At 42.3% G+C, this 19,681-nt stretch overlaps 1 protein-coding gene across 2 annotated transcripts in view; it reads right to left on the reverse strand.

Annotated features, from left to right (window-relative positions):
* LHX9 (LIM homeobox 9) overlaps window positions 1-19,681 on the reverse strand; it is a 51,090-nt gene that overhangs the window by 22,350 nt on the left and 9,059 nt on the right. For both annotated transcript variants that reach the window (XM_078643978.1, XM_078643969.1), the window contains exon 3: window positions 18,172-18,530. In XM_078643978.1, coding sequence (XP_078500104.1) covers window positions 18,172-18,530 — 359 coding nt within the window. The remainder of the gene's footprint in view (window positions 1-18,171; window positions 18,531-19,681) is intronic.

A 19,681-nucleotide genomic window follows, 5' to 3' on the forward strand; every position in this document is an offset into this window, starting at 1 on the left:
TTGAAGGGAAAAGAAACAAGAGCATGGCGGAGGTTTAACATATTTTAGAGGTGAAAAAGGAAGTGAAGAATAGATAAGGGAAAGAAGAAACACATTTTCTAAAGAAGGAGAGTAGCTAGCCACAAACGTAAGCATTGGCAAAAATAACGGACAAAACACCAACTTCATGAACATTTGTCAGTGTTTAAAAATCTCTCTGTTTTCTGTCTTCTGCACATTATAATATTTGATTACATTAATTAGTCAAGTGACTCATTGCACAAGGAAATTATTTGGATATTCTGGAGTACACCCTAAAATGAGCTTTCCATTGTGTGAATTGTAAAAATTGTAATTACAGGTGAGTGTACTACACCAATCCATACAAGGCGGGAAATTTGGACTGGTGTTACTGATCATATGACAGTATATATGCTTTGGGCCGTTCTACATATTGGTGAAATTCCAAGGAGAGCAAAAAAAAGGATTTGATGAACGTATCTTATGTCAGAGAGAGGCCTCATTTAACCACTGGCCAGGAATTTTGCACAAGAAGATAAATAAATAACACGGACTTGCTTGAAACGTCTATTATTGACTTCAAACTCATTTTAAAGGAAGACAAAAAAGAGTAAAAATAGAATCCAATATGATGTATCTGAAGGACAAGAATAATGCAAGCGACTGAATGTACAAGTTCCATGTATATTTTAGGCATGTAAACTAAGATCTTCTCATAAACCGTTAGTTATCACTGACAAATTAAAACATTTAGGTTGGAAGTAATCTGTTTTTAATCTAGGTAATAGAGTGTCTAGGATGGTGTTGTAAAGCTGATGCTCCCCAGCCAGAATCTGTGGCTACCATTTTATGAGAGCCATGCTTCCTGTATTGTTAATATAGAAACTGAGGCAGAGAACACCCAGAAATATTTTGATTAAGGCACAAAGAATCTTAAACTGGATGAGGACTTAATAGGAAGTGGAAGGGCATTGTTACGAGTCGTGGTAATTTGGTTTAGTTGAGTGGATATGCAGGCTTGTTTCAATCTTTTGTAGGTGAACAAGTGCTATGAACATTTTTTAGACTACAAGGAGATCCGAGAGTCAAGGAAGAAAGGTAATGCCTTCTAATAGTTCTCATGTGAAAATTGAACAATATTACATATGTGATTGATTTGTTAGCCTTCAGAGAGACTATCATGAAAGGAGACAAGTAGATGTTTTGCACATGTGTTGTGTGGGGGTGGTCATGCCATACCATACAGCATCGAAGAAACATCAAAGTTGCATTTCGTCTGTGTTTTGGAATCTAAAAGGCGATACAATTATTATTTGTATCCAGTAGTTTTGTGAGATATATTCCTGAGTAACTTCAAGTTACTTGAACAAATTAAAGAATTTTTGGAAATGTGACTTATGGTCTTTTTTACCTATGAGATTTCTGCGGGCAAATGTTGTTTGTCATGAGTGATTAAAGTGGATATATATTGAATTATGTCATTGATCACTATTGATTCTTCAACGATTTTTTACAGGTTTCATTAATATTATATAAATGACTGGAAGTCACTAGGATAATCTCTATTTAAAAATATTCTTCATTAAAAGTGGTAAACTTATATATATATATATATATATATATATATATATATATCTATATATATAAATATATATATATATATATGGTTCTCTTCAGTCAGTCTAAACTGCATTAAATATTTTACGAACTGTTGTAGCTCTTTAAAACTTGCATAAATAAGGGTATCTTTTTAGACCTCTCATGCCCACAATATATGTAAAGTCTGAGAATTGTAACGTCAAATGTATAGACAAAGCTTTAACAGTTGAAAAGTTTTGCCTAAGAATTGCAGCTTACAAGTTCCAAAATACTGGTCTTTAAACTATGTTGCTTCAGGCGCCTAAGATAGGTATCACAGCTCTATTTAATAGTGGATTTTTTAAAATCTTTCATAGCTTTTTTTACATGTGATTTTCAGTTTGATTGAGTACTTGTTACTATTGTTTATGAATTGCTTTGCGTGTCTTTGTGAACGACGTATGCCCCTTTTGATTGTCTTAATGGCCTTGTCTGACCCCCGTGGATTATATGGGGAATAAACACAACACATGCTAGAGTTAAAGCGCAGGACTGATTTTAGGAACACAGCTATGTGAGGCTCCCCGATCACAACACATTCATGTTGTCAGACTTAATCTGCAAGTAAAATATTACCCAAAGCTAAGAAGCTGTGTGTCTCGTACTTGGAACGCGAACCAGTCTACATATTAGAGCTGAGCACATTGAGCTACCAAACATTAAAATCCAGGGTACCCACAATGCAAATCTACGAGGAAAAAAACACATATGACTAATTTTGATGATGATTACTGGAATTTTAATTTGGCTACTTTGAAATACTGATATAATATTGCTTTTTGGTTCCATTAGTTGCAAGGCACTTATCTAATTACTTCTGTGATTAGGTAGAAGAAAAAATGTGTTTTGTGGGTATATAATGTGCACATAGAGCGTAGTATGTACATGCTAAGCATGATTCCAAGACACACCACTTCCCAGTCAACAGTAAAATGAGTGTTGAAAACAGAATATGAATGTGGGAGAAGGGGTAAAGGGAAAGAAAGAGGCTATTTGTGAAATAATTTGAGGGGTTCTAAAAAACGAGACAATCTAACAAATTTAACATCCTAAATTGACATTGTACAGTTTAAGAATCCCCCCAGAAAATGCATTAATTTTCTCATTAAGTTGTGTTATGTAAAATCTGCATTAATAAATATTTATCACAGTACCACAGGACAACAACACAACAGCTACACACAAGGTACATTCAGTATACTAAGGCTACTGGGAATATTAGTCTTTTTTGTGAGCGGCTTAATACAGCAGTTTAGAGAGATAGAGATATATCTACATTAAACATGCTTTGAGTTCTATGCAGCATGTTTGTTTTGTTTTGTATGTGTTTCAATGTCAAGAGAAATATTTCTGCTGCCTATATGTTTTTTTGGAAGTGCAACCTATGCATTAACAAGTTGTCTTGCAAGATGATGTCTGAATATGACACAAAAGAACAAAAACAGAAATTCGTGTTCACGCCTCTAATAAGTGCAATTTGAAAAGAATTTGAACATTAAAATATTGCGTATCGGGAAAGAGGCAACAGGTGGGTTTGAAATTTGCTTAAATAGTAGAATTATATACAAAGGACACAGCCTAGATATATTTTCATAGGAAGCAGAATTTGGGGGCTTGAAGTAAAACATGATTTGAGTAGGACCGAAGGAGTTTCTCAAATATAGCAATTTCTATATAGGACGCTTGTCAAATGCAGGAAGTACCGTGTGCTCGTCACTTTCTGGAAGATATTCACCTGAAGCTCATTCAATGCAGGAAAGGTTATATATGGAACACACCAGATGCATGATGCATTGTGTTGGGAAATCATCAGATGCAGGAATGCTGCTTTATGAGATCAGCAAATGCAGGAATTACTGTGTAAGGAGCTCATGAACGCCAGGAAGCAGCATGTTCAAGAAGTACTGAATCAAGACCTCTTCACCTGCAGGAAGTACTCTACAATGAGATCACCAAATGCAGAAAGTCCTATATTTGATGCTCATCTAATTCGGGAAGCTCTATATTGGGAACTCATCAAATACAGGAGCAACTGTATCGACGCTCGTCAAATACAATGGAGTCCTGTGTCAGGAACACATAAAATGTGTAGGGCATACTGGGTTAGCAGCTCATTAAATGTGGGTTGCATTGTATAAAGGCTCATAACTCAAAAGATGTGCATTAAGTATAAGGGTTCACCTCACACTTTATATGCCCTGTAGTGGGTCATGGACTGCTCAGCCCTAAACCTCTCAGCCTGTCATCTAACTTTGGCCACCCCTCCCTTACATTCATCTTCCGGTAATCTGGACTCAAATAAACTCCGCACAAAATACTATTCCTTGTACGACTCATGAAGATGCTCATGAGTTCTTCAAGGAGAAAATGGAAAGTATTCAGAACACAACTAGAGCCTGTTCAAGGCCTTCACAATTAATTCCTACAGAAACAACATGAATTAGACAATTCATTGACAAGCTGCTGCTGAATATCTCAATGTCAGGAGCCCATCCTTCTGCAGGGTGTTGTGTAGTAATCTCTGAAACAATCTACGCAAATGCCCCCAAGTCCCTAGGGACATTAGAAATCTAAATTAAGAAGGTAACATGAAAGTTTGTTCACCAGCTAAACAAGACCAATAGAGCTAACCAAGCACGTATTCGACCCATAACTAGGGCTGTCATGACATCACGTACATAAGGCTTCCCAAGAACTAAATCCTAATACTACAGCAAAACAGAGCAAAGTGGCGAAAGAGTGTTCCTGACTCAAGATTGCAGGCCATATGACCCCCACCCAAAATGACAATCGCTGGTTCCGTGTAGAGCAAGAAATCAAATTCGAAGTCTTGCATAAAGTCAGCAAGATCTTATGGAGGAAAATGCTTCAGCTACATCCAGAAACTGGCACCCCAATACCAACTCACAAAAAACCTTGGACCTAAATATGCTGCTGTGATCAATCAACAACTCATAATGAGGAAGAAACTCAGTAGAATAGTCCTAAAGGCCCAGAGAATCTCACCCTGGATATTTTTGGATTGATATTCATTTCAACTCATCGATTTGCCCTCTTGTATGTAGATTATTTTTACTGAGGGAGTCTATAGGCAGATTTAACCATCATACCATCCTGTTCCCCAGAAAGGTCATAAAAAGCATATACTGAGACATATATTTGTATACATATACACATACATGCATTCATACAGAGGCTTTCATTAGCCCCCTTCCTTTGTCTGTTCCAGAGTCATTCACATTTTGCTTCTGTCCACCACAGCTACATCATGTGGCAGTGGGTCTGACAGCTTCACCGCTGCCTGAAAGGAAGTAGACTTTTTTTATACATTTGCCGATAGTTTTAGCTAATTGCTTATGTATGTGTTTTAAAGGAAATATAGAAGTGTAGGTGCTCACTATGTGGTATACAACCTTTACAACAAAACTTTTACAACGAACTACCATTACAACGCAACTTTTACAACGCAAACTATTACAACGCATTGCTCTGGGAGGCGCTCTAGGATAGGGAATAGGTTAATTTACTATCCAATAACCTTCCCTAGAGTCCACGGGGACTGGAGTTGGAATAGTAAATTAAACTATTCACTATCCAACACCCAAAAGCGTTATGCGTTGTAATGGTATGCGATGTAAAAACCGTGTTGTAAAGGTATGCGTGGTAAAAGTATGCGTTGTAACGTCATACATCCCACTATGTATAGTACCTGCTTGCTCCTGAGAAGTGCTGATACTCTCCCTTTAAAGGTATTGCAGATGTGCTGAGAAATGCAGATATTTTCCCTTTTAAGTTAAAGAAGTACAGGCACTCAGTACTGCACACTACCTGCCCATTTTAAGCACTGCATATATATGAAAAACACATGTTTTTTCCAAGGCAAAGCGTATAGGCAGCCGCGGCCCGTGAAGGGAGTTCCGTGGGGAAGACAGGCGGGGCGGGGGAGGGGCAGGATGGGGGGTGGTAAACTCCGGAATATGGATGATTGAAGCTAAGTAAACAATTAAATTAATAAAACGAATTTCGTAGCGCGCCCTGCATTGCATTTTGCGATGAAGGGCGCACAACGAAATTCGTTTTTTAAATGTAATTGTTTACTTACCTGCAATCATTCATATTCCGGTGTTTACCACCCCCACCCTGTCCCTCCCCCACCCCGCCTGCCTACCACACGGAACTTCCTCCACGGGTCGCAGCGGCGTAAAGGCTTCGCCACAACTTGTTCCAAAATTATAACTTACCCAACCTTGCCTTCTGCATAACCCCTTCACTACTCACCCTACTACGACAACTCCTGGCTTGCTTCTTTCCGTCTCAACTACTACCCAGTCTGTAGTTTACTTTCTCATGATGTTTCCAACTCTGGCTCACCCATAGCAGATTTTCAGACCAACCACACCTTTACAAATACTGGATCAAAATGGGATTCATTTGTGTAGCCATTGGTGATACTTAAATTCTGCCATGGACGCAGGCTTCTAGGACTAATGTTGGCCAGCTTTCACTTACTCCACCCACAGCCACTGGGGTCTGCCCCTTTCCATATTACTGTTGCCACCTCTGTCAGAGAAAACTGCCCGCCATTTGATCATAGTGCTCAATTCTGGAAGGGCCAAGGGCTAGTACTTGAATAAGGTTCTTGTAAAATCCTCTGTATTTCTGTTAAGCATAGCAAACCTGCCTCTACTCACTTTAATAATCATTCAGAAATAGTTTGCACAGCTCTAAAATCTACCAGGCGATTTCGACTTGTGTTTGTTGTTTTAACTTATTTCGAAAAGGGATAAATACAATTTTTTGCTGGACTCGAAGTAAAAAATACATGCCAATCTTGTGGAATGTTACAACCTTCTAAAGGCAGTGCTGTCTCTGGTCATATAAAAACTAGCTGGAAGAAGCCGCGGAAAACAACCCTCCCTTTTTCTGCTCATCACTGACTCCAAACCCCTTTCATTGTCTGTGCGCCATTTTGCTGCTTAACATTCACAATGCACGGCTGGGCTGCACAATCACCATGTTACCTCTGACAAAGGGCAGTCTGAATATTAATAGCGCCATCCCAAATGGAACCTACCATGAAGAAGAGTAGGTATATATTTGTACTTTGCTTCACGTCTGCGGTCGTTCTTTAGATTATTAGCTCGACATGAGGAATGCTCTTGAATGGCCTCTTGTGAACTCTTTTGAAAGAAGGAAGTGATTACCCTTTACTATACATTGACGTGGAAATATCACGGAAGGGGCCAATGTAGACGACTTTTTGCACTCCTCAATGCATCACTGGGCAGTTGATGAACTCTACCAAGCTATTCTGACGACTAATCCTTTGGATAGATACCTCCTGTTGTCTGAATAGGGAAAGGACTCTGAATACTACGTATTTGTGCTTATTTTCTGTACATCAGTGTATGTTGCATATATTTGTTTTGGATATATGGAATTATGTTTTCTTTGTAAGTGTTGCTGTGTAACTTTATGTTGTCTTTCCACTCTTTAAATACATGAAATGAGGTGATGGGGAGGAAAAATATAATAGTAATGACAATAAAATGAACTAAGAAATATATTGATTTATATAATACGGGATTAATGTAATGTGGAGTCGATTAATCCATAGCCAGTGGGTGCCTGTTTGCTGCTTTGGTAGATTATTAGTATAGTTCTTAATATGCTCCAACGCTGATTCAAAAAGTTGCATATATAGAACGTATAAAATACATAGAAGATAGAAGAGCAAGCGCGGTAATTTGTCTGCCCCCCTTTTTATTTGGGTATTGGCTATAGTGTCATCGTAGTGGCACAAAGCAGCAACAATGCTTTAAGGGGTCTTGTTTGTATGTAATGCTGTAAAATACTGAATCTTATACTATAACATACTGAGCAGTACGTAGAATAAATAATACGTCTGTGGAGACCAGGTCAGACCAGATAACAGGAATCATGAAGCAGGAAGCGGGGAGAGGGGAGAGGGAAGCAAAGAAGTCTGGCCGTACATCTTACTTTTTTTTTTATTATTCGTTTTTTTCTTGGTTTGTTTACATTGAGTTTATTTGCGATTTGAAGCAGACAGAAAGAACTCGCAATTGCACTGCATTGGACGGTGTTGGGTCAAAGATATGAACTCATGTGCCATGTCTACCAGTACTTGGGTAAGTATTTTAGCCAATAAAATTCATCTCCTCCATCACGTTTTCTGTTGTCTGAAAACAAGTTATGCAGCCCTTGAGTCGTTTCAGCGTGGTGATGTGGTACAATAGAGGGATGGTAATTATGTAGGAAAGGAGGGAGCATGGACAGATGGCAGGCGAGTTGCTGAACTTGCTTTTAATACACAACCTGTCATTCGGCTATTTCGAAGTGATAAGGGAACGGAGGGGGCAGCACGGGCTGTTTACTAATCACTACATTGTTTGAAGCTAGTTTATGTTCTCAGAGGTGCCGTTACCACTGCAAGCCACTAGAGGTCCCCGGCGCACTCCTATTTAACTACCTTTCCTTTTATGGTTGTTGAAAACAGAGTATATATGCGCCATTTAAAAACAATATCAGGAAAAAAATGTTATTCTGAAACGGATTTCAGGGATTAGTTTTCTCAAGGATGTTCAAGAGAGCGCACAAAGAAACATATGCAAAGTTAGCAGTACTGGCGTGTATTTTGGGGTCGCTTAAATCCACTGCTATATGGTTTCTTGTGAATAAATAAATATATAATTCTTTGGACATAATCAAACTGAAAATTAATATTGCAGGGAGAAAGAAGGTCGTGCTTGAATGTCTTCCTTTAAAAGACCTTTCTGCCAAAGGCACAACATTCAGTTGCCAGGCTGGGGTTTAAACCGAGACTCCGAGGGATTACACGAGTCCTGGGCACTGCATTAAGTCCCCAATTAGTGCATAAAATCCCGCACAGCAGCAGCTCCCATCAGCTGGCCCGGGGAAAGTTCCGGCGCGCGGTGCTCCGTCAGGACGCCGGGTCACGCACTGCGACGGCGGGGCGGGGCTAAGCGTCGGTTCACAAACGGATTGGGAAAATTGGTCTCCGCGCGCCAATCTGGTTAATATTGTGTGTTTTCGCTGTCCGGCACAACTTGAACATTCAGGTTATCCACTTCAGCGAATAGGTGGGGGGCGGGGGGCGTTCAGAGATTGGAGTTACAGGGTTTTATTGTCTGTTTACGAGTTGTCTTTGTTACTGTATGCGTACTACGCTCTGCTACTTGCATATACATAGCACATTTCCTCCGTTAGCATGGCCTCTTATTAATGTATTGCACAAGAGTAAGAGGTGTGCACGTGCGCACAGTGCCTTAGCCAGGGTTTTAAGTGGGATACCATGAACTGGGGGGGGTCTCCAAAGGGCGAGGCTGATATAATTTGGGCGTGGTTTAAGAAGTACGCAAAAAATCTGTGGTTAGCATAGTGTGTCGCATGACTGGTAATTTACTGCTTCTGTCACTGTATCCAGATATATAATACAACAAGTAATAGTTGTTAGTTGGTTAAGATAAATGAGCAATATAATACACGTAAAATTACACTTACAACAAGCCCGGACTATTGGCTTTGTCAATGGTTGGTAGTTGCATAAGATAAATAACTATGGCTTCGTTGTATAGAATATTGACAATGCTTTAGTTATGAAATGTAGAGACTGTGAAAGAACTATAGAGTCTCTTTGAAGTTACATCAAAGGCTGTGAGTGAAGGATGGGACCGCTGCAGAGTTAAGATTTTTCACCCTGAGGATGAGGGTAAAAATGGAGAGCCTAATAGGGACCCGTCTCAGGTCCTGGCCCACTTAAAGCCCTAGCCATAATGCATATGAGCCCCTTGTAGAATGTTTAGAGGGACCCATGACACTCTTATATGTTACAGCTATTGATAATGCTGTGCAAAATAGGTGCTCTGAAGAGTGGGGACCCTCTGCTCTGCAGAGGCTGCTGGGTCCTGCGTTATGCCCATGGTCACTGGAATTATCTGATTCTGCATTATCTGCAGATTTTGACAAGACAAAATTGTTTCAAGCTCGAACAAAGTTACTAAAATAGCAGTGAACAAAGTTACTAAAATAGTAGTGACGCATGTTGCCACCCAGTGGAAGGCCCTACACAAAAGTTGACTCATCTTTCAGTTGTTTATTACATTATTTGGATAATAAACTGGCACTAAAGAGGTAAAACCTTTGCCCAGGCAGCGTTCACATGAAAAAATGACAAAATTATGCAGTAATAGTACCACAAAATGTGTCACATAATTTGGCTTTTCTTGCACCTAATTTGGTAAAACCCTACTGACAAATTTGGTCCTTCCCTTCTGCAGAATTCCAGTGGCCCTGGTTATGCCTACAGGCATAAAGTGTCTTATGCTGTTTATTACCATTATAGCCATTTTGAGTGCTGGTAGGGGATATGACTCGTGAGATATGAAGCCATAGTGTGTCGGACGCTCCTCCCCTCCCTCAACAATGGTGATCAATAAAAGATTCATGGTGCCAGCCGACATATATGGCCTATAGCATGCTGTTATGTCATATGCTGTATTTATAAATGAAGGTATTAACTAGAACCAGGATACAAGGGATTAAAAAACAGCGAATTGAGACACTACCAGGGCGGGACTGGGAACCCAAAGCAACCCTGGAAATTTTGACGGACTAGCCTCCCTTGCTTCTTTTGTTATTGGGGGCCGATATAGCAGCACTGCTGCAAAACCGGCCCACCCTTCCAACCTCCCAGGGAAATGCCCAATGCCAGCTATGGCCTGTCTGGCTCTGGAAACTACCAGGTATAATCAATGAAAACGCCTAATGACTTCTAGTAGAGTTACTTTTGCAATGTGAACTCTGTGAGACTGTCAGCTTTGCTTTCTCGGTCAGTGACACTGCCCTGTGGTACTTTTGTAATAAATGTGAACTCATTAGTTTACTTGCTCTAAATAACAAGTGGCATTGGCCACATCTGTTTTCACTGTAAGGGCATAAACATATTTATGCCATGTCAGTGAAAATAAAAGTGGCAAAATATCACATCATTTAGAGCAGCAACTGTGCTTTTAAACAAACTTTCAGAAATGTATTACTGATGAAATGGTCAAAATCCATGTTATTACCATAATGCAGTGAAACTAACATGTTGCCTCATGGATTGCACGTTACTGTGACTTTACACAGGCAAACAACTCTAACCAGTCGTCACAAGGCCTCTTCACTGAGACTATATCTCACTGCATAAATGTAAACCCAGGTTTTGAGTAAATATTTCAAATTATAACAAGTACATGAAAAGCACCAGGACATAAACCAAACCTGCATATGAGCAGAGTGTAATATGTTAATTAGTGGTTCTATTGTTCGGGAAGAGACTTCATGGCCTAATTAAGTCTTCACTTCTCACAGGTTAGACCCACTCCTCAAACTCAACAAGCATACTACATTATACTCAGCACGTAGAGATAAATGTGCAAATGCATGAGAATTAGCAAACTTGCTACAAATAACATGTTTTGGGAAAAGCATATACATTCACTAGCATGATATACGTATGTGTATTTTTCTGCAAGTTAATTTTTATGAGTGTGTGTTTTATTTCTTTAATTTAATTTAATGAGATTTTATATTGCACAAACTATACCCAAAGGTCAGAGCGCTTTACAAATGGACCAGTTACGTGTTTTTGTGTGTGTAGATAGACATACACTCTCTCAGTGGAAATCAATGTTTCCCTAAAAACCTGCTATTTGGTGCAAGTACTGCGATATGTATATTCACATATTTATTACTACAGTGAAAAGGTAAAAAAAATGTTCTTTCCATGGTGCCATCTATTTGATATTACGAAACTATGTTTATTGCTTCACAGATTCAATGTAATTACTCGTTTTTTTTTGTATGTATTGTCTTTGTGCTACAGTCACTCTGCATTTATAAACAACTGGGCACACACTCATAAGGCCTGTTTGTGAGATGTTATTTTACTGCATTAATGTAGTCCCTTGGGCGCTGGTTAAATATCTAATGTTATATGTATACATATATATATGTATGTAATAATGCTATATTCAACAATGAAAAATGGGTTGGCATGAAGTATATACCCAGAACCGTTTACAGGAATGTGCTATGTGCTAACATTGCTGGGGTCGAACAGGGGCATCATGAACCAGTCGAGGATTTTACTATAACAAGTCATGGGTGTCCCAACGCTCATTAAAGGGGCATGAATTGTCTAATATTGCCATTAAGGACTTCTGCCACATGATAATAAAATTATGAGGATAATGCTGGTTGAGTTGGGAATGTTACCAGAACTGCAAAATGCACCGTTCAACCGAAATATGCTCTACTCATTTTTTTAATATTGCATGTTCAATTTGATTTAATATGTTATAAAAATAAACATTTTTTAAAACGATTTTTAGAGGAATATATATGCTAGGGACTGTATGGTGCCAATCTCTTCTCAGTACTAAAAGAAGTGGAAACAAATATTTGATGCCAATCAGAAATTGAGGTGAGGGGGAGATGTTTACTGCCTAACAAGCATGCTTTGTCTGTGGGAAGGGGGGGTTTGCTAGCAGCCGTCTTCTGCAAGGTTGGCCTCTGGCTGAAGATGGGATCATCACTTTGTTTGCCATTGACGAGGAGAAGCCAGTGACACAAGTAGCAGTGATTACAAAGGACTGTGAGTTTTGATGTTTTCATCGTTTAAACACATTGTCATCTTTGAAGACTAATTGGGTTCTAGGAAGAAAATCAGACTAAAAAGCTAACTTTCTGTGCTTCCCTTTGGATGAAATCAATAATTCATGGGAATGGTTTTAGCTCTGCAAAATTTAGGAAAACTATTCATGTATAGGACTTAAATTGCTACGAAATATGCAGTTTCTAACCACTGTTTCTGTGCAAAAAGGATAGTGAAATATGTAACTTAAAATAAGAGAGTTACATAGATCATTTTACACGATTGCCCATTTGTAAAGTACAGAAAGCAGTTCTTTAGAAAAAAACATACTTTCCTGAAATTATGTCATATGTGTGAATTCGTTTCCAGGTGTATTTATTTTTTTACTATTAATAAATAAATACGTAACATGTAACTTTAGAACACCTCCTGTGGTTTCAAAAATAACTCTTAAGGAGGTTCTCGCAAGTGTTTAGAACTGGTGCGTGGAAAAGATGTGTCTGCTTACAATTTAGAACTATTAAAAGAGTGCTGAAGTATGCATACAAATGTGTCCAAGCTAAATGCATTTGCTCTGTACCTGTTCTTTAGTACTGAATAACCTTTGAATTGAAAGCCACACATTTATGTATATGCAGGAATATAACGTATTCTAAGACTATTAGTACAATTGAAACTACATTATTATTATATATTCATGTTAGCAGTTTAGTTCTTATTAGCATTATTAGTTCTGGTGTTCTTATGATTAACATAATTTGTAATCCACTATGTGTTCAAAGTGTGTGAATAACTAATTGTAGTTGGAGCAGCCATGTCCAAGGCCTAACCAACTATTACACATTTAAATTTAGGCACCTATTATCATAACTTTATTTTACCCCGGCTTCTGTCTTGACTACCCATCTGTCACAGTGGGGCAGGGGTCTGTAGGCGCCCATACACGAATTTTAGAAAGAGAGAACTGTACCTTGCCTGGTCCATCAGTCATACGGCCTCTACAGGTGCATCGTCGTTATACTCCTGTATACCCTGTATACAGCGTTACCAGGTGTATGAGCCAGGCGATTTATGTTCTCATAAAATGTATGCGACTCTATAGAGTACTAGGTCGCTCTCGACCCTGGTCTCCACCAAGCCTATCCCTTCACCTCAGCCTCCCGTTAGCCCCCCTACCCTCCTCTCCACGAGACTGGCTGTCTGAAACTGCCCCTTGGTCTCTCGGGGTCTGCTCGGTGCTCCCCCTCCCCTGTTCCAGGCCCCTCTGTCTCCTCAGGCCAAGATTAGCGGCCTGCTCAGCGTCCTACACTGCGCCGGGATTAGCCGCCCGGTCGGTGCTCTCTTCTTAGGGTCTGGGTCGCTGGCTGCTCGCGCGCACGTTCTCCCTCTCTCTGGCGGGGGCATCGGAGCCGGCAGCCCTCTTTTAATTGTTCTTTGTTAATTAGACTTGACGTTGGAATCCCTCGGTTTCTGCCCGGCATGTAATCACCCAGCGGCGTCCCATGAAAGGCCCCGATTGGGGTCGCCTCTCCGGGCCTGCAGCCCCTGCGCCAGGGCCTCCTCTCCAGGCCTGCACAAGCCCAGCAGCCCCTGCGCCAGGGCCGCCGACAACCCTCGGCGAGTTCAACTCTCCTCGCTCATCCTGCAGTAAGGGCAACACAAAACCTGGGAACAGCAAATGCCAGAGCCTTGTGCGACTGTGCTCTTACTCTGAGGCCCGACTAATACCCTGGTCATGAGAGAATGTGACAAGAGGGACACCAACCCAAGTAAATATGCTCCATGGACTGTGGCGCTATATATAGATGGGGCAAATCCGTTACTTTCCTGCGCTGGTACTTGTATAGTGCTTACTACCGGTATCATGGCGCGGTTTCATGAAGATCAGAGAATTTTATCAATGCTTTTGCTGATGTTTGTTTACTTTTATATAGTTTTTTCAAAGTTTTAGTTGGTTTGTGTTAGTGTGATAGTAAAATAAGTATGATATAGGTAAATGTATTTTTATAGTATGATGTGCAGGTTGATGTGCCACAGGAATTCCTTTTTTTTTGTTTATTTATGATTGGGTGGTGGGTTACTTGTCCACTGCAGGCTTCTTGCTATCCCTGTATCACAACGAAGGTAGTAACTAGGATTGTATGCTGTCTGGTTGGGGTGTAATATATTTATGATTGTTTCATCTGAGTGACTCGATGATATATATCAGTGTGGTGCCTGAGTGTGGTTGGTGTTGCAGCACTTTGCCCGCTATCTGGCTTTGGTGCTCTGTTGTGTAATTGAAGGTGTGACGTGTTTATACGTGTTTCATCTGAGTGACTCTAGGGTACATGTTGGTGTGGCGCCTAGGTGTGCTTGATGTGGCAGACCTTTGTCAAATAGCTGGCTTTGGAGCGGTGTTGTCTGATTGAGGTTGTCATATGTTTATGCTTGTTTATTCTGAGTTGCTCAATGGAGTGGCGCCAGGGCGATGTTGGTGTGGTGGCACATTGCCAGTTATCAAGCTTTGCTCCTCTGTGTGATTGGGAGTGCTGGATGTTTATGGTTGTTTCATCTGAGGGACTTTACAGTGTGTATTGGTGTGGCGTGTGAGTGTGGTTGATGTGGTAGCATTTTACCAGCTACCTGGGTTTGGTGCTGTGTTGTGTGATTGAAGTTGTGATCTGTTTATGCTTGTTTATTCTGAGTGGCTCAGTGGTGTGGCGCCAGAGTGTGGTTGGTGTGGTAGCACACAGCCATTTATCTGGCTTTTTATGCGTTGTTGTGTTGAAAATGTGATATATGTATGCTTGTATCATCTGAGTGACTTTACAGTGTGCATTGGTGTGGCGCGTGAGTGTGGTTGATGTGATAGCATTTTACCAGCTACCTGGCTTTGGTGGTGTGTTGTGTGATTGAAGTTGTGATCTGTTTATGCTTGTTTATTCTGAGTGGCTCCATGGTGTGGTGCCAGTGTGTGGTTGGTGTGGTAGCACACATCCATTTATCTGGTTTTGGTGCTTTGTTGTGTTATTGATAGTGTGCTATATTTACACTTGTATCATCTGAGTGACTTTACAGTGTGCATTGGTGTGGCGCATGAGTGTGGCTGATGTGGTAGCATTTTGCCATCTACCTGGGTTCGGTGCTGTGTTGTCGGATTGAGAGTGTGATATGTTTATGCTTGTTTCATCTGAGTGAGTCGAGGGAATGTATTGGTGTGCCACCTAGGTGTGCTTCATGTGGCAGCACCTTTTCAACTATCTGGCTTTGATGCTGTGTGAGGGTGAAGAGGTTCTGCTAGTGATTGCTCTCTGAAGAAGACCATTAGTAGGTGTGACTGTCCCAGTGGTGTGTGGTGTTATAGTTGGGTGGTAAGTGCTATTAGCTGTAGCATGCAGCATAATTGTTTGATAGCAGAAGTTGCCAAAGTAGTCATTCTCGAGGTTTTGTGTTGTGTACAGGGTTTAGGTGATGTGTGCATCATTAAAAATAGTGATTCTCCAAACCAAAGCATCGTTTTACCCAACTTTGATGTAGGTACTTGTGACTCATAAGCATACACCTATGGGCACACATTTTAGCACTATAGTGACACGTGTGAGCAATGGTGCCTATAATTAGGGACGTATGCACATTAGAACTAGAGATAAGGGGACATACAAATGACAGCACATGTAGTTAGGTACAATTTACAAAGGGTCATACATGATTACAAGGACATACATTAAGTGGCTTATACACTGCAAAACTATGCAAATGGATATATGCGACTATACAACACACAACTAGAGGCATGCACACCTAGTGCTAATGCACCTATGGCCCTACAGGCACAGACACCACGGAACTAGAACCTACATCGAGAGAGAGAGAGAGAGAGAGAGAGAGAGAGAGCTGCAGCAACGTGGTGGCCATCTTACGAGGGGCAGGCACATAAAGGAGCACTCAGAACGCCTACAGCAAAGGCCACGTGCAACAACTGACACTCTATGGTAGGGCCCTAAAAATAAGAGTTACCAACAGTTGTCAACAAAACAAGTCATCTACAACTACAAACCTTGTGGAAGGCACACATACGAACAACAGATACCCCTCAACTCACAACCCTGGGAGAACCTACAACTAAGAAAAGTGAGCAGCTTAACTATGTAGAAAATGGACACCACAGTTAGGGACATAAACAGCTAATCAGACCTCCATCTAGAGAAACCTACGACCATCAGGGTGCATAACCACACGCATAGCCAGAAGTAGGACGCAACTTTCCGAAGAAGGTTCATTTTTTACTTTCCTAAAACTTTACAGAAGCTATCACTGTAGTGTGCACGCGTACACATTCATTGGTAACATAAGGGGCTAATATGTGTGTTTTTTAACACTCCGTTAAGTCTAGCCGATGCTTTATGTATCCATTAACTTTGTCGTTTTGTATAGTGAAGTGTAGTGTCCAAAGTTTAACTTTGCAAGTTTTTGGGAGGAGGCATGGGGGCACCTCGTGAGTGTTTTCTCGAGACCATTAGAAAACTGAAAAAAAACTATTTAAAAAAGCATAATTCAGGACGGTATACACAGCACGCCATGCGCAGCAATGTGCCTTATATTAAGCATAGCATATGCTAGTATTACTGGCAGCACCCCTTTTGTGGACCTGGGGTCAGGAAGGACAGAAAGCTGAGTTTACACTGTTAGAGTTCAAAACCATGGCCTGCAGGCTGCACACGGATCTGCACTAGGCGAAAACTTAATGTTTCCTGAGTGGGGAATACTGTGGGGTAAGTGCTGACTGTAGGGCTTTACCTGGTTGGTGGAGGGAGGGGTGCAGAATGAGTGAATGCTGACTGGTGGGTAAATGCTGTCTTTATTGTGAAAACTGTCGGTGAATTCTGACTTGACATGAGTGAAACTGAAAGGTGAATTTCGATTCGAGTTCACACTGAAAGGAGGGAGCGAGCCGACAGGAGGGTGAATATAGAATCGATTGAGTACTGAAGGGAGGGAGGTTCCTGGACGGAGAGTAGGTGCTGACTGGTGGGTGAATGTTGAATCGAGTGAGTACTGAAGGGAGGGTGCTGACAGGTGAGTAGGTGCTGACTGGTGGGTGAATGTTGAATCGAGTGAGTACTGAAGAGGGGTGTGCTGACAGCAGAGTAGGTGCTGACTGGCGGGTGAATGTTGAATCGAGTGAGTACTGAAGAGGGGGGTGCTGACAGTAGAGTAGGTGCTGACTGGTGGGTGAATGTTGAATCGAGTGAATACCGAAGGGAGGGAGGGATGGTGCTGACAGGTGAGTAGGTGCTGTTTGAAGAGGGGATGTTGAATCGAGTGAGTACTGAAGAGAGGCGTGCTGACAGAGTAGGTGCTGACTGGCGGGTGAATATTGAATCGAGTAAACATTGCTGACAGGTGACTGGAGAGTGGGTGTTGACTTTGGACAGAATGTAGTCTGTAGGTTGCATTGTGGCCGGTGGTTAGTGCTGGCTGGGGCTCAGTTCTGAAGGGCAGTGCATGCTGACTGACGTTGGTATAATAATGGCTGTCGTAGCTTAAACTGGGGGTGCATGTTGATTCGGAAATGACGGCTCAGTGGGGTGAGTGCTGTGTGAATGGTGGTAATCATTTGATGGGTGAATGCAGACTGGTGGTCATTGCGGACAGGAGGCAAGTAAAGGCGTGTGAAAGTTGAAGGGAGCGTGAGGAGGGAGGGTTTATGCTGAATACAGAGTGATAGTGGAGGGTGAATGTTGACTGTGAGGTGAATTCTTCTTCATGGTGAATGCTGACCTGCGGTGAATGCTGGCGTGGACTGAATATCATCTCAACATAGGATGCTGACTGAAGGTCGCATGCTGATTGGCCAGAAGGGGAAGGCTCACCTGAGTTGTAGCTGACCATGTCCACGCCCAGCGCCGGACTCTTCCTCTTCCGGGGTCGCCCCTTCTGTACGGTGCCCGTGCCGTTGAAGTAGGGCAGGGCCGCCAGCCCCCCTCCCTTGGCCGCTAGCTCGGTGTAGCTGAGTTGCGGGTGGAAGTCGCCCTGTACTAGCGCCTCGAAGTGGGCCCGGCAGTACACCAGGCTGTCCTTCATGCCGAAGTGGTCGCCCGTGCTGAGCGTCTTGTTGCAGGAGGTGCAGGTGAAGCAGCTCAAGTGGTACACCGAGTCCCGGGCCCTCATCACCATCTCCGAGGCCGAGATCCCAAGGTGGCAGCGAGCACATCTCTGCACAGAGAACCTTCTGGAAGCAAGACATGCCATCAACACCGGGGCAGGGGCGCGGGGCACACGGCGACAGTCACACAGATTAAAAGCGGCTACAGTGCATGCACCAGGCCATCTGCTCGCCTCACCCACACATTGGCCTAGCCGCGCATCTCACCAGGTCATACCATTTACTCACCTCAGCCTGCTGTAGTCTTTTCATGCCTTCTTATCCATTCATCACACCTGTTCACCTTATGAGCGCACCGTAACTACACACCTGCTCCCTCACCCTGGCCTCACCTACACACGTCACCCATTTACCTGGCCAGTTTATTTCATCCTCTCACTTTTCTGCCTACCCCATCACCTCACGAGCTCAACTCGTTCCCTCCCCGTTCTGCCCACCTGATCGCCTCACCTCACAAGCTCCCTTCGCCTGCTCACATCAGCCACTCTCCCCCTTTTTTCACCTCATCTCACCTCACATGCTCAGCTCACCCATTCGCCTAACGTGGTTCCCTCACCTGCTCACCTCACCTGCTTCTCTCGCCTGCTCGCTTCCCAGACTTCACTCAGCAGCTTACCTCCCTTGCTCAACTCACCATTCACCTCACAAACTTCCCTCACCTACTAACCTCGCAGGCTGAGCTCACCCATTCACCTCACATGCTCAACTCATCCATGCACCTCACATGTTTCCCTCGCCTGCTCAATGGTTCCCTCAAATGATCACTTTACATGCTTCCTTACCTGCTCACCTCACACGCTGCCCTCGACAGTTTATCTCACATGTTCAATTCCCCCATTCACCTCACATGCTTCCTCACCTGCTCACCTCACATGCTCAGGGGTTCCCTCACCTGATCAGCTCACACGCTTCCCTCACTTGCTCAACTCAACCTTTCACCTCCGATGCTTCCCTCACCTGCTCACCTCACATGTTCAATGGTTCCCTCACCTGCTCACCTCACACGCTTCCCTCACTTGCTGAACTCACCCTGTCACCTCACATGCTTTCCTCAACTGCTCGTCCATGCTTTCCTCACCTGCTCACCTCACAGGCTTCCCTCAGCAGTTTATCTCACATGTGCAACTCACCCATTCACCTCCGATGCTTCCCTCACCTGCTCACCTCACATGCTCAATGGTTCCCTCACCTGCTCACCTCACACGCTTCCCTCACTT

This window comes from Lissotriton helveticus, chromosome 1_1 (assembly GCF_964261635.1).
Source record: "Lissotriton helveticus chromosome 1_1, aLisHel1.1, whole genome shotgun sequence".
Classification (NCBI taxonomy): domain Eukaryota; kingdom Metazoa; phylum Chordata; class Amphibia; order Caudata; family Salamandridae; genus Lissotriton; species Lissotriton helveticus.